This window comes from Lepeophtheirus salmonis, chromosome 6, assembly GCF_016086655.4.
Source record: "Lepeophtheirus salmonis chromosome 6, UVic_Lsal_1.4, whole genome shotgun sequence".
Classification (NCBI taxonomy): Eukaryota; Metazoa; Arthropoda; class Copepoda; order Siphonostomatoida; family Caligidae; genus Lepeophtheirus; species Lepeophtheirus salmonis.
The window spans coordinates 52,696,237-52,711,304 of NC_052136.2; the positions used below are offsets into that span (position 1 = coordinate 52,696,237).

At 30.1% G+C, this 15,068-nt stretch overlaps 3 protein-coding genes across 3 annotated transcripts in view; 2 read left to right on the forward strand and 1 right to left on the reverse strand.

Moving 5' to 3' along the window:
* The window catches only part of LOC121120079 (phenoloxidase-activating factor 2-like), a 152,656-nt gene that overhangs the window by 54,539 nt on the left and 83,049 nt on the right, over window positions 1–15,068 (reverse strand). The gene's annotated exons all lie outside the window — the stretch shown is intronic.
* On the forward strand, window positions 963–3,093 carry LOC121120493 (phenoloxidase-activating factor 2). Its single transcript, XM_040715379.2, has 2 exons — window positions 963–1,769; window positions 1,823–3,093. Exons 1-2 carry the CDS (start codon window positions 1,051–1,053, stop codon window positions 2,898–2,900), a joined length of 1,797 nt encoding a protein of 598 aa, XP_040571313.1. The 5' UTR covers window positions 963–1,050; the 3' UTR covers window positions 2,901–3,093.
* Window positions 12,386–14,452, forward strand: LOC121119895 (phenoloxidase-activating factor 2). The gene is made up of 2 exons (XM_040714715.2): window positions 12,386–13,166; window positions 13,235–14,452. The coding sequence occupies exons 1-2, from the start codon at window positions 12,445–12,447 to the stop codon at window positions 14,064–14,066; spliced, it is 1,554 nt and encodes a 517-aa protein (XP_040570649.1). The 5' UTR covers window positions 12,386–12,444; the 3' UTR covers window positions 14,067–14,452.

The following is a 15,068-nucleotide window of genomic DNA, read 5'->3' on the forward strand; positions in this document are numbered from 1 at the left end:
CTTCATATTACAACTCTTCCCATCAAGGGAAATACATATATACATTTTCTTAATATGAATATCTATAAATTACATAAAGAAAGCTAGCACTGGAAAATATAGAAAAATCGCATTTTAAAATTTTTTTGAAATGTAATGTGAAAAAACACATTAAAAAAATACTACAGGTTTTTCATTTTCGAAAAAATGGAAAGTCAAACCCAGCTTAATAAGTAGCAACCAACGTACAACTAAATAATCAAGTCGATAATTATTGAGTTATAACATTAGTAATCGTCATTTAAAAAAGTTATAAATGACAAAATTTATAATGACAATGATGTAGAGCATTTAACAGAATATCAATCATAATATTATCATCAAGGCAGTAGGGGTGCCTATTAAAATGTCGATGTTATATTTGGAATAAGCCAAAAAGAAAATATCCAAGCCACTGGTTACAGGGCTACAGGTAGATATTGTTAAAACTTTTGATGAAGAAGACTCATATAAAAATTTTGATTGTTCAAAATTTATGTTTTTGTATGTTGTAAAATATATGAACAAAATACTTGAAAAACAGCAAAAATACTGGAAAACTATAACAATTTCAAAGAAGTATATTGTATGAACCTCAAAATTTAAGAAAGAAAATGAAAGTTGGAGTGCAAAGGTATAAACATATGTTAATTTGGGAAATCCATCTTGCTTACAAAAAGCACATAAGGTCATATCTTTATCATTTGTGCGCGTAGAAAATATTAGTAAAATTTTCTTAGTTTCAAATAATTGAAAAAATATTTACTGTGCTTCTTCATTGAGAAAAAAAAAAGAAACAGAAAAACGAGTTTTCATTCCTACGCTATCACTGCAAAACGCATCAAAGCACATTGTTTTTCTTGTTTATTTTCTTTATAAAAAGGAATATCCCAAAAAAGTGTACTTCAAGTATATTTTTTTTTTTCAGATAAAATCATATATATACCCATGAATAGGATTTTGAGAACATCAGTAACTGAATACATCTTATAAATTAACAACTCAAAATAAATACAAAATATTACCTTAAAAATGAATAAAGCATCTTGTTTTCTATTATTGTCACTTGGCTTATTAGTTAATGGCAAACCACAAGGATATGGAGCGGTCAATCACCCAGGACCTGTAAGGGGAGAAGATCCAAATCTCATTGATGACGTTTTTGGAGGAAGTGGTGGTAAAGGAATTACAGATGGAGGTTTTATTGAAAATGATGGCCCAGTTGAACCTGAGCCAAGTTACGGTGATGGAGGATCTCACGTGAATGAGGTAGTGGATACCTCCTATGAAGAATGCGCCTACTATGCAGATCAAGACTACAAATGTGTTCCCTACTACAACTGTGAAGATGGGGAAATTGTAACAGATGGAGGTGGACTCATTGATATCCGTTCATCTTTTGCCGCCGTTCTTGATCCTGCTTCTTCCAAATGCCCTGGATACCTTGAAGTTTGTTGTCGTCATCCTGACTTTAGTACAAATTCCCCTCAAACCACTACTCCAGAACCAGTGACTCAGCCACCAAAACCAAGATCCTATGTTCCTGAATGTGGACGAAGAAACGTTGGAGGAGTCGGAGTACGAATTCAAAATGATAAATACAAGGGAAGTACTCAATTCGGTGAATGGCCTCATATGTGTGCTTTATTAGAAATACAAGCTGTTGCATATGGAGAAAATATCAACAAATATGTTTGTGGAGCATCTCTCATTGCTCCTGGAGTAGTTTTAACTGGAGCTCATTGTGTTGCGTAAGTAATTCGAATTTTAAAGATCTATCATCATGTTAAAGTTTAATTTACAGTAAGATACCCAAGGAAAATATCAAAATTAGATGTGGTGAATGGGATACACAGAAACAAATTGAGCCTAGTGAACATCAAGATCGCTTTGTTGAAGCTCTTAAAGTCCATCCTCTTTTCGACCCAAAAAATTTGAAGAACGACTTTGCCCTACTTTTCATGGAAGAAGATTTTAAGTTGGCTCCTCATGTTGACACTATTTGCTTGCCAGACAACCTTGCAGGAATCAACAGCTACGATCAAAATGATTGTTTTGCCACTGGCTGGGGTAAGGACAAATTTGGAAAGATCGGTGAATATCAAGTCATCATGAAACAAGTTCAAATGGACATTGTAAATAATACTGAATGTGAGAATAGATTGAGAAGAACCCGACTTGGAGAAGACTTTGAACTGGACAAATCTTTTGTATGTGCCGGTGGAGAAAAGGACAGAGATACCTGCAAAGGTGATGGAGGCGGTCCCCTTGTCTGCCCATCACATAAAGAGGGAAGCAATGATGGCTATGGACTTGTCCAAGATTCTAAATATGTTCAAGCTGGTATCATTGCCTGGGGTATTGATTGTGGAGTTGAAGGTAACCCCGGAGTATATGCCAATGTTGCTGATGGTCTCTGTTTCATTGACTGGGCTACTCAATGCCAAACTGGAATTCCTCAATACTTCAACATTAAAGGCTGTGAAAACTGGGCTCCTCGTCAAATTGAATCCCTTAAGTATGACATTCACGAGCACCAAAAGAAATTAGATCATATCACCAAAGACGGAAGTGGAACCCCATCCAACCTTAGAAACCTTCACCGTAGAATCAAACAAGCTGAAAGTATTTTAAAAAGCTTTGAAGAAAAACATTCAATTTGCATTGCTGCCTCTGGTTACGGAGAAATTAATCAAGTTACCGTAGGGGAAGTTGGAAGAAATGATGGGAGTTTTGGTGTTGAAGGTTTTGGGTCGTCAAAGGGTTTCCAGTCAAATCAAGATGGTTCATTTCAAGATAGTACTATAGTAGATCAAGATCAGTTTGGTAGTGAGCACGAAGTTAAGCCTATCGTAGAAAGTAATGTTCCTTCAGGTTATTAGTGATATACAAATATTTTCTAAAATTCTCTATTCATAGAATCAAGTATATTCATACAGATTTAAAATGTTATGTAATTTATTATTAAATAATCATTTTTTCAAGATAGTCACAATGTCAGCAATTTTATTATTGAAATTGTGGTTTCTTTTTGAATTTTTAAAAAATATATACATATTTTGGCTTTACTCCAAATATTCTTTGTTTTATTTCTAAGGAAATTATATTGAGTAGAACTATAGTTTAAATCCATTTTTGAATATAGGAAAACACTTATAAAAAGAATATATTCTTATAGCGTTGCATCTTGTGTTTTTTTATATCTCCGAAATAGAAACAACATTTTGTTTTTAATAAGTCACTACATATAACATACTATGTTTATATATTTTATAATTTAAACGAATATATATATACCATTGAATTTTTTCTAGTTTAAAACTTCGTGTCTGATTGCTAATAATCTTGGTTACTTTAAGTATTTTAATTCATATTTTTATCAATGAGAGAATTTATTGGAGGTAAACAACACAAGTACAAACATACATAAGTATATGTTAAGAACATTAATATTCATGATGAAACAAAATAATAATGCTATGATATAAATGATGCTATTATTTTTTTATTCATCATATCAGAAATGTTTTCATATCGCTTGCATTACAATAACAAGGCATCGTTTTGTTCTTTTGTAAAAAAAGAACATTGAGTATATCTTTGTAGATCAATCATGAGGTATTAAATAATTGGAATCTAATGAAAATAGCAAAGTATAGTTACGAGATATCAGTAATTATTTTGATTGTGTTAACACTTTCAACGGCATTAGATGTCCGAAAGTATTTTTGTTGAATATTGATTTTTTAGGTATTGAGAATCTTATTAACATTATTCAGATTAATTTAAAAATTTGAAATCACCCTGCTTGCCAAGTAAATCATAAGACACTGGTGTCCTTCTGGATGATAAAAGAGTTTTTATCCTTATCAACTATATGTTTTTTTAATTCATTTTTTAAATTGATTATAGAGTATTGAGTTATATAGTTCATATTTTATTGGACAAAACAACTAATTATACATGACCAGCGGTAGTACTGGGCATTGCCCGGAGTTATTAATTTTTTTTTTTTTATTTAAAATAAAGTTATCTCCCACCCCTTTTTTTTTTAAAGTATGATTTCAATTAAACGCACAGATTTCATTCATTTGACAGAGTGTTCCTGTATAGTCTACTTCCCTATATTTCTTTATGTTGTATTAGTATAATAATCAGGGAGCACTATATACAGTGCACCCCGTGACGTCTTTTTATATATACATAAATTATATTTTACTAACTAGATGCCTCTTAAGTTGAATCGATGTTAGTTTTTAAAGATTTTTTACGATAATTAATTAGATTTTCATTCAAATTTCATCAACTTAATGATTAGCTTAATTGCCTTTACGGAACATTCTTTTAGATTGAAGGAAGCAAGAGTGAATGTTATTATAAATACTCCAGACTAAAAATTTGTTATAATAAACAAAGATTATATTGGATACTTTTAGTTGTAATTTATTATAAAAAAAATGTATTCCGGGTACGATTTATATGTTTACCCAAAAATCATGCCTACTCTTCAATGCTATTTATGTATGTTTCTATCAAATTTCTTTTTCAGAAGTTAATTTATTTGATTACATACAAGTTCTTTCTACATGATACCTATTACGTTTATCCTGTAATTAAACTGTAAGGATTCATGAATTACAAGAAAAACTTTTCCGCCCTCATTCCCCACTTCAAATATCGACTCCAAATCTCCCCCCCCCCTTCCAAATTTTTCATAAGTTATAAACTCTTCTTCATAATGAGACCTTCCATTTACTTTCATGTTGCTCCAAAGGGTTAATTTCCTTAACATCTAGAAAAAGTCGAGAAGCCTCTCCTCCTTATCCAATAATATATTATTCTCTTTGCAAAATTATTTCTTGTTTATTGAAAGGTTGTGATAATTATAGAAAGAGAAAGTATGACGTACGAACAAACTTAACTTTTAACTATACTCTTCTATAAATTATTGAAATCATTTCAGGTAATATTTTTGGAAGCAATTTGTATAATTTAGTAGATATAAAGGTACAACACAAGTCATATACAAAAAAGAATATCTTTTCGTTCGTCTTAACTAGCACAATACACATTTTTCCTGGTTTTATTGTAAAAAAAAAAGTTAAGAACACAATTAATTAGGCCCTGTTTTCCATCTCTTATATTTAATTAAACTGAATGTATAAAAAGATCATTTACATAAAAAGTAGCAATTGTTAAAAGTTATATTATTTATTTTTTTTTTTTTCAAATTTGTAAAAATCATTTAGTAGCTAACAAAATATTTCAAAACTAACTATTGATGAATTGTTATAAAATATGAAATATAATTCGATAATATTGGGATTTAACAAAAAAAAAATCAATTAAAAAGATGCTTAGTAATCAAAATTGATTTTATAGTTACACTGGTGTCCCTGTAAACCATAGAAAATTATGTTACGCAAATTATTCTTTAAATACTTTTGTTATGATGTTTAATTTTCTCATAAAATCCCCATTATCATATCATTATTCATACTAAACACAAAAAAATATTAACTATGCTACTACAACAACTCTAACATCAACAGTGTGGCAGAGTAAATTGTTCAGAGTTTTTTACTTTAAAATGAAATAAAATAAAGTAAAATTACTTTTTGTGGATCAATTGGAAATATTTATTACCTAATTTATATACTATAGACAATTCCTATTTGAAAATTATAGTCGATACTCTGATATTGATACAACGTATTGTTGAAAATCAATTTAGTTAATCAGCATAAATTTTTGATACAAATAAGTATATTTTTTCCGATCCGAATTTCCATTGTGAAGAAGGTAAAACTGACAATATATAATTTGAAGGCAAGTAATAACCAATTTTATGTAGAATTTGATACAATAAGTTACTATATTATATTGGAGTTGTCTCCATCTAAGTTTTTTTAACGCTTTTTAAAATCTCCTTTGAACTATTATTAACTCTCTATTTCTGCATGATTATTTTGATAAGCATCAAACCAGAGGAGGTAAAATAAAGTTATTAATATAATCTTTTAGCACATTGAAATCATAGTCTTATATTTGTTTTGAACATATTAATATTGAACTCGAATTAAAGAACAAATAATCAAACATTAATACAAATTATTGCTCTATCCTATATTAAAAATAAATAATATTTAAAAAAAAAGTTTTAATTGGTATGTTATTTTATATAAAAATTATTAAGAAAACAAAATTCAACTTTCATTATCATGTAACAAAAATGAATGAGAATTGTATCTTTACACTTTTCAAAATATTATTGCAATTGAAAAAATTTATAAATAAAAAAATATCTGTAAAGCTGATATACACAAATGAAATAATAAGCAAACCGGCAAATGGAAATATGGAAATTCCTTCCGCAAGAATTTACGTGATGTCTCCTTTGAACTTAATTTCAAGTTTATTATTAAAAAAAGCTTCGCACACTCCTTTATTATATTGTAGTAAGAAAGAAAAAAACCTGTTTTCGCGGTTCTAGGCGATTGAGTGCATGAAAAATCTTGCTTTAATACATATTGATGTTTTTTTTCTAATTATTCTTCAAAAAAAAAAGGAATGTCCCAAAAAAAATCTTGTTTTTCGAAAATATTTTTATTTTGAATACAAAACATGCTATTTTAAAAGATGGAGGCGTTCTCATTGATATCTGTTCATATTTCTCTGCTGTTTTTGATCCTGCTTCTTCCAAATGCCCTGGATACCTTGAAGTATGCTGTCATCATCCTGACTTTAGTACAAATGCACGTCAAACCACTACTCCGGAACGAGTGACTCAACTACCAAATCCAAGATCCTATGTACCTGAATGTGGACAAAAAACGTTGGAAACTTTAAAGAACGACTTTGTTTTGTTTCTTTATGGAAGAATAATTTAAGTTAGCTTCTCATATTGACACGATTTACCTACCGGACAACCTTGTAGGAGTCGACACCTACGATCAAAATGATTGTTTTGCCACTGGCTGGGGTAAGGACAAATTTGGAAAGCTTGGGGAATATCAAGTCATCATGAAACAAGTTCAAATGGACATGGTCAACTCCAATGAGTGTGAGAATAGATCGAGAAGACCCCGACTTGGAGAAGACTTTGAACTGGACAAATATTTTGTATGTGCTGGCGGAGAAAAGGACAGAGATACCTGCAAAGGTGATGGTGGTGGTCCACTTATTTGTCCATTACATAGAGAGGGAATCAAAGATAGTTATGGACTTGTCTAAGATTCTAAATATGTTCAAGCTGGTATCATTGCCTGGGGTATTGATTGTGGATTTGAAGGTAGCCCCGGAGTATATGCCAATGTTGCCGATGGTGTCTGTTTCATTGACTGGGCTACTCAATGCCAAACTGGAATTCCTCAATACTTCAACATAACAGGTTGTGAAAACTGTGCTTCTAGCCAAATAGAATCTCTAAAGGTATGACATTAACGAGCATCAAAATAAATAAGATCATATCACCAAAGACGGGAGAGGAACCCCATCCAACCTTAGATACCTCCACCGCAGAATCAACCAAACAGAAAGAGTTTTGAAGAGCTTTGAGGATGAACATTTCATTTGCATTACTGACTCATGGTACGAAGAAATCAATCAAATATCTGTAGAGGAAGTTTGGAAGTAATGAAGGCAATGTTGGTCTTGATGACTTCGGGTCGTCAAATGGTATCCACTCAAATTAAGATTGTTCATTTCCAGACTGTCCAATTTGTAGATCAAGCTAAATTTTGTGGTGATCACGAAGTTGAACCTTATGGTCTCTCTGGATATTAGTTATATCAAAATATTTTATATACATATCTATTTATAGAATCAAGTACATTCATTCAGATTGAAAATGTTATATAATTTATTATTAAATAATCATTGTTCCAATTAAGTCACAATGTCAGCAGTTTTATTGTTGAAACTGTGTTTTCTTTTTAAATTGTTAAAAAATATATTTATCTTTTTGATATTAATCCAAATGTTCTTTGTTTTATTTAGTAAGAAAGTTATATTAAAGGGAAAATATAGTCTTATTTAGAAAATTTGGTTTAAATCTTTTTTATAAACATCAGAAAAACACTTATAAAAAGGATAAATTACTATACCTGTACACCACGGGCTTTCTTTATATCCAATATAGAAATAATATTTTAAAATAAATGACTATACTATTTTTATATAATGTAAGTTAAATGAGTATTGATACTTTAATTTAATTGTACTAGTTTAAAACATCGTGTCTGATTCCTAATAATCTTTTTTATTTTAAGTAGATTGATGAAAATGTTTATCAATGGCAATGTTTATGAAAGGAATTCAACCGAAATAATAATGGTATAAAATAAAAGATGCTATTATTTTATTTTTAATCATCATGTCAGAAATGTTTTCATAGGATCTACATTACAGCAACAAGGCAGAAGATATTATGCGGAAGAAAACTATGATATTCCAGTTGATTAGTTGACAAAAAAAATCTTCACACCCAGAAGAATACCAGTGTCCCAAAGAATTCAAATATTAATCACTTTTTATGTATACATTAGAACTAAATAATATTTAAAACATACACGTCTCAACATATAAACAAATTGATATTTGATACAAACTTTAACTTAAAAAGAAATGAAAGTTTAAATTTTGTTAGTTTTTTCAAATGTGGAAAAATCATTCAGTAGCAATTAAAATACTAAAAACTCACTAAAGATAAATTGTTATAAAATTTGAAATATAATTTGACAACTTTAGTGTTAAACAAAAAAAAATCAATCAAAAATATGGTCAGTAATCAAAATTCAATGTATTATAATTACACTGGTGTCCCCTGTAAACCATAGAACATTTATGTTACGCAAATTATTCTTTAAATACTTTTGTTATGATGTTTAATTTTCTCATAAAATCGCCATTATCATATCATTATTCCTACTAAACACAAAAAAATATTAGCCATGCTATTGCAACAGCTCTAATACCAACAGTGCTGCAGAGTAAATTGTTTAGAGTTTGTTACATAAAAAACTCATAGAGTAAAAATTAATTTATGTGGATAATTGGAAATATTTATTCACTAATTTGTATACGATATACAATTCATATTTCAAAACTATAGTCTATACTCTGATACTGATACGAAGCCTAAAACCGGAGTAGACCTAAGACAAAATTCCCCTATTTTTTAAATTTAACTTTCAGCTGGTCCGTGAACATTTTTTTTTTTTTTTTTGTTACTTTCAGTTCTTGCTCAAATATAAAATATCTACGTTTTGATCGAACGTATTGTGCACTTACAACATATTGTTTTTAATCAATCTAGTTAATCTACATACATTTATGATTAAAATAAATATTTATCTTGCAGATCAGAGTTTCCATTGTGAAGAATGTAAAACTGATTATATATACTTTGAAGCCAAGTAATAACAAATTCTATGAAGAATTTGATACAATAAGTTACAACATTTGAGCTGTCTCCATCTAAGTTTGTTTTTATAATTGTTAAATATATTTTAAGTACTTTAAACTTTCTTCGACCCCACTTTTGAAATTTGCATGATATCATTTCATTTGATTTTTTATGATTAACAAATTGTCTTATCTTTATCACACTTTTAAAAATTAGCACTTCAAAGTTAAATACTTGACATTTTTGGACATTAAAAAATGTTTATTGGCTCTAAAGCTACCCCTTCGGTATAAACTTAGTTATAAAAATGTTAGTAAAAAATGATTCAAATACGTTCTATTATATATTAATATTGAATTAAATGTAAAGAATCGTTTCAACAAAAATACGGCTGAACCATATAAATATCATTTTTTATTTTGACTAAATTATTTTGATGTGTGATTTATACACAATAAAGTATCCAAAAGTAGCTAAATTTTGAAATGCAAATCATTAAATAAACTAAATTTTCTATGAGCACCATGTACTCGTAATTTGTACATAGATAGACTAAAAATGGACACACATATTTCATGAAAAAGAAGATGTCTACATTAAACGATCCTTTTTGGTAAATGAATAATGTACATATCCATATAATTTTACAAAATTTGTTGTGTATTTAATAAAATTAATGAGCCAAATCTTTTATAGTTTAGAATTATATTTTTAAGCCATCATATAAGTATTTTTTGTTAAAAAATAGATTATAGGATTTCAATCCATTATAATTTGGTGAGACTGACATATTATGTAATCAAGATAAGCCGCAAAATAATAATATATAATTTTTTTATACCAATGTCACAAAAAATCCTCAATTTACTCCTAACCTGAACTGACATTTTTTTTTATGGACCATTTTTTTGTTGATTGGTTTTTTTCTTGACTACGTATTGGGACGGTGTATTGTCCTCAAGTTAAACAAATAAATGTAATAGTAACACAATTAAACCTTTACAAAGAAATGACTTATCCGGTTTAATATCTTAAAGATATAAAGACTGGTACAGTATGGGGTTGTACCTTGGTTTGGTTCTGTACTTTTATACCTTTGGTGCGGTATGTTTATGTATAATCAGATTTTAAGTATTTTGATATTATACAATTTTGATTAATTTTAGTTTATGAATAGATTTAGATAGTACATTAAGATTTTAATCCATAATCATCCTTTTATATAAGAAATTGGTTATGTATTTGTATACACAAAAAAGAGATAATAACTTACAAAATTATAAAAGGCATCCCAATTGACGAACGCCCACTTCTATGGTGGTAAGATAATTTCAATAAATTTCCCTTTTTACAAAGTTAACTTCACAATACTTCTCAAATACAGGTACAAATACGTCCAGCAAATTAATTTTTAGGACAGATGGCGATATTGTGACTACTAATTCGTCTTGTTTATTACCGTAAATATATCGTGTATATTTTATATAAATCTTTTTTTTTAGAGAAGTTAAAATATTTGGAAATAATTGATTAGTACAGTTAAGAAATTATTAAGGAATAAAATATCAAAAAACTTGATAAACTACATAAATTTTATTTAAAAAAAAACGAATTTAATATTTTACCATACCGAGCCAAATATTGTGAAGGGTCCACCGTAGTTTGTACTAAACTGTGGGTTTAGACTACCGTCGCAGTCCTAATATTTCTATGACAGAAGTTTTGAAAGGACAAAGTAAAGTTATATTGTACAGATCTAAAAATTTGTATATCGTTTAAAATTGGCCATTTATATGTAATAAAACTTAAAACTTCCATTCAGCGCTTTTGGTTATTTTGTCAATAGATAAAAGTGTATAAATTGTTGGGATAACAATCAACGATTCTTGAATATTGTCTAACTTTCCCTCTCCTATTTCGTGAGTAAGCATATTTCTCAAATATCTGAATATCATTACTGTCTTTTTCTCACATAGATTGCAAATACGTATTACAAAATTTTATTAAAGATTTAATTTCTAAAAAAAGCCTATATGCCAAATTATGCAGCGAAGTAAATAATGGATTTTTTTTTTGTTAATTTCATTTCTTACTCAAATATAAAATGTCTACACAGTCGCCACTAGTTTCAAACAAATACTGGTAGGTTGGAAAATTTATAAGTAGCCATGTGTAAAGAGAAGCCAGAAGGGTTGAAATGGTTTTTTTTAAATATCTTTTGTACTTTAATTCATCAATAATAAGAATCAAACCAGATAAGGTAGAATGATGTTATTGATATAATCTATTGTGGTATTGAAATAATAGTCTGTCATTGGTTGTAAGTATGTTAATATTAAAATCCGACGAACAAACGAGTCACCAAACATTAATCCAAGTTATTACTCCATTTTATATTCAAAGTCAAAAATACTTGCCAAAAAAAAATATTTCTAAATTGCTTCAGTTTGTATTTTATTTTATAAACAAAGTCTTAACTAAATAATAATCAATTTTCGTTGTCATATAAGGAAAATTGAATAAAAATTGTATCGTTACTCTTTTCAAACTTCAAATAATATATCAACTGAAAAAATTTATAAGAAAAAATGTATGTAAGGCAGATGTACACAAAGGGAATAATAGGGAAACCTCTAAGTAAAGATCTGGGAAATCCTTTTTAACAATTTACTGCATGTCTTCTTTGAACTTAATATCAAAGTTATATAAAACGCGTTTAAAGCCAACTTCACAAGAATTCGAAAAACCCAATCGCGCTCCTTTGCAACAGTGTAGTATTAAAAAACCCTGTTTTTTGCGTTTCTAGGTGATTTAGTGCATAAAAATCATGCTTAAATATATATTGATGCTTTTTTTTGAACTATTCTTTAAAAATAGGAATATCCCACAAAAACCCATGTTTCCCAAAAATATTTATATTTTTGCAGACAAAACATCATATATAAATGCATTAATATGATTTTAAGAACATCAGTAGCTCAATACATCTAAAAGATAACAAACAAATTATTACATTAAAAATGAAATTAGTATCTTTTTTTATATTATTGTCATTTGGCTTATTCGCTAATGGTAAACCACAAGGATATGGAGCAGTCAATGACCCAGGACCTGTAGTGGTGGGAGAAGATCCAAATCTCATTGATGATGTTTTTGGAGGAAGTGGTGGTAAAGGAATTACAGATGGAGGTTTTAATGAAAATGATGGCCCAGTTGAACCTGAGCCAAGTTACGGTGATGGAGGATCTCACGTGAATGAGGTAGTGGATACCTCCTATGAAGAATGCGCCTACTATGCAGATCAAGACTACAAATGTGTTCCCTACTACACCTGTGAAGATGGAGAGATTGTAACAGATGGAGGTGGACTCATTGATATCCGTTCATCTTTTGCCGCCGTTCTTGATCCTGCTTCTTCCAAATGCCCTGGATACCTTGAAGTTTGTTGTCGTCATCCCGACTTTAGTACAAATTCACCTCAAACCACTACTCCGGAACCAGTGACTCAGCCACCAAAACCAAGATCCTATGTTCCTGAATGTGGACGAAGAAACGTTGGAGGAGTCGGAGTACGAATTCAAAATGATAAATACAAGGGAAGTACTCAATTCGGTGAATGGCCTCATATGTGTGCTTTATTAGAAATACAAGCTGTTGCATATGGAGAAGATATCAACAAATATGTTTGTGGAGCATCTCTCATTGCTCCTGGAGTAGTTTTAACTGGAGCTCATTGTGTTGAGTAAGTATTGATTATAAATATAATTTTTGAGGCCATTGGTTACTAATTCATTAACTTTACTCTTATAGTAAAATCCCCAAAGATAATATCAAAATCAGATGCGGTGAATGGGATACACAAAAAGAAATTGAGCCCAGTCAACATCAAGACCGATTTGTTGAAGATGTGAAAATCCATCCTCAATTCAACCCTAAGAATTTAAAGAATGACTTCGCTCTTCTTTTTATGGAAGAAGACTTTAAGTTGGCTCCTCATGTTGACACAATTTGCCTACCAGACAACCTTGCAGGAATCGACAGCTACGATCAAAATGATTGTTTTGCCACTGGCTGGGGTAAGGACAAATTTGGAAAGCTTGGGGAATATCAAGTCATCATGAAACAAGTTCAAATGGACATGGTCAACTCCAATGAGTGTGAGAATAAATTGAGAAGAACCCGACTTGGAGAAGACTTTAAACTGGACGAATCTTTTGTATGTGCCGGCGGAGAAAAGGACAGAGATACCTGCAAAGGTGATGGTGGTGGTCCACTTGTTTGTCCATTACATAGAGAGGGAAGTAACGATGGCTATGGTGTTATCCATGAAACTAAATATGTTCAAGCTGGTATCATTGCTTGGGGTATTGACTGTGGTTTGGAAGGAAATCCTGGAGTATATGCCAACGTTGCCGATGGTCTCTGTTTCATTGACTGGGCTACTCAATGCCAAACTGGAATTCCTCAATACTTCAACATCACTGGATGTGAAAACTGGGCTCCTCAACAAATTGAATCCCTTAAGTATGACATTCACGAGCACCAAAAGAAATTAGATTATATCTCCCCAAAGACGGAAGTGGAACCCCATCCAACCTTAGAAACCTCAACCGTAGAATCAAACAAGCTGAAGGTATTTTGAAAAGCTTTCAGGATGAGCATTCAATTTGCATTGCTTCCTCTGGTTATGGAGAAATCAATCAAGTAACATTGGGTGAAGTTGGAAGAAATGAAGGCGATGTTGGTGTTGATGGTTTTGGCTCATCAAACGGTATCCACTCAAATCAAGATGGTTCTTTTCAAGATAGTACTATAGTAGATCAAGATCAGTTTGGTAGTGAGCACGAAGTTAAGCCTATCGTAGAAAGTAATGTTCCTTCAGGTTATTAGTGATATATAAATATTTTCTAAACTTCTCTATTCATAGAATCAAGTATATTCATACAGATTAAAAATGTTATGTAATTTATTGTCAAATTAATTTATCAATAAATTTTCTATGTCGAAAATATAAAAACAATTTTTTTATTGTCATTGTTTCATTTTTACGAAAGACATTTTAATTTATGATTGAAACAAGCTTTAAGGTAATTGTATAGAAAAAATAATACCTTCTAATGTCTCGTTGAAACATATTTCTTTAAAAGGTTGAATAATGATGCTTTTTTTTATGTATTTTCTTAACAAGATTTACGTTATTTGTCAAAAACAAAAGAAATAATCGTAGATACTTTAGAGATCCTTTTTGATGTGGATTTATGCCTTTATATTCATGTGTACATTTTGACGATAGAGTTTGGTGATGAGAGAAAATTAATGTCGTGTAGAATGATAAGAATAGATTTTGGCATCTTTTCTACATTATTATTATAAGCCCCATTTACAATCAAAATGTGGTCTGACCATCAGAAATTTATGTGGAGAGCCTCAGAGAAACTCCACTGGATCTCATAGCTAGACTTAAAATCCATTGAGAGATACTAACTGTTAATTAATGGAAGAATCTATGGAAATGATAGCCTCTCCAGACACTAATTACACTCTATGACTTCCCAATATGGAGTTAGAATTACTGCCGCCCTTTGACGGATGTTTTTATCTTATGGTTTGTTTATGCTTGATTGTAGCTCCCTCTATGAGGGGG

Coding starts and splice junctions, on each gene's coding strand:
- LOC121120493 (XM_040715379.2), top strand. CDS start 1,051: ATGAATAAAGCATCTTGTTTTCTATTATTGTCACTTGGCTTATTAGTT. Junction 1,770..1,822: donor ACTGGAGCTCATTGTGTTGC/GTAAGTAATTCG, acceptor TTTAATTTACAG/TAAGATACCCAAGGAAAATA.
- LOC121119895 (XM_040714715.2), top strand. CDS start 12,445: ATGAAATTAGTATCTTTTTTTATATTATTGTCATTTGGCTTATTCGCT. Junction 13,167..13,234: donor ACTGGAGCTCATTGTGTTGA/GTAAGTATTGAT, acceptor TTACTCTTATAG/TAAAATCCCCAAAGATAATA.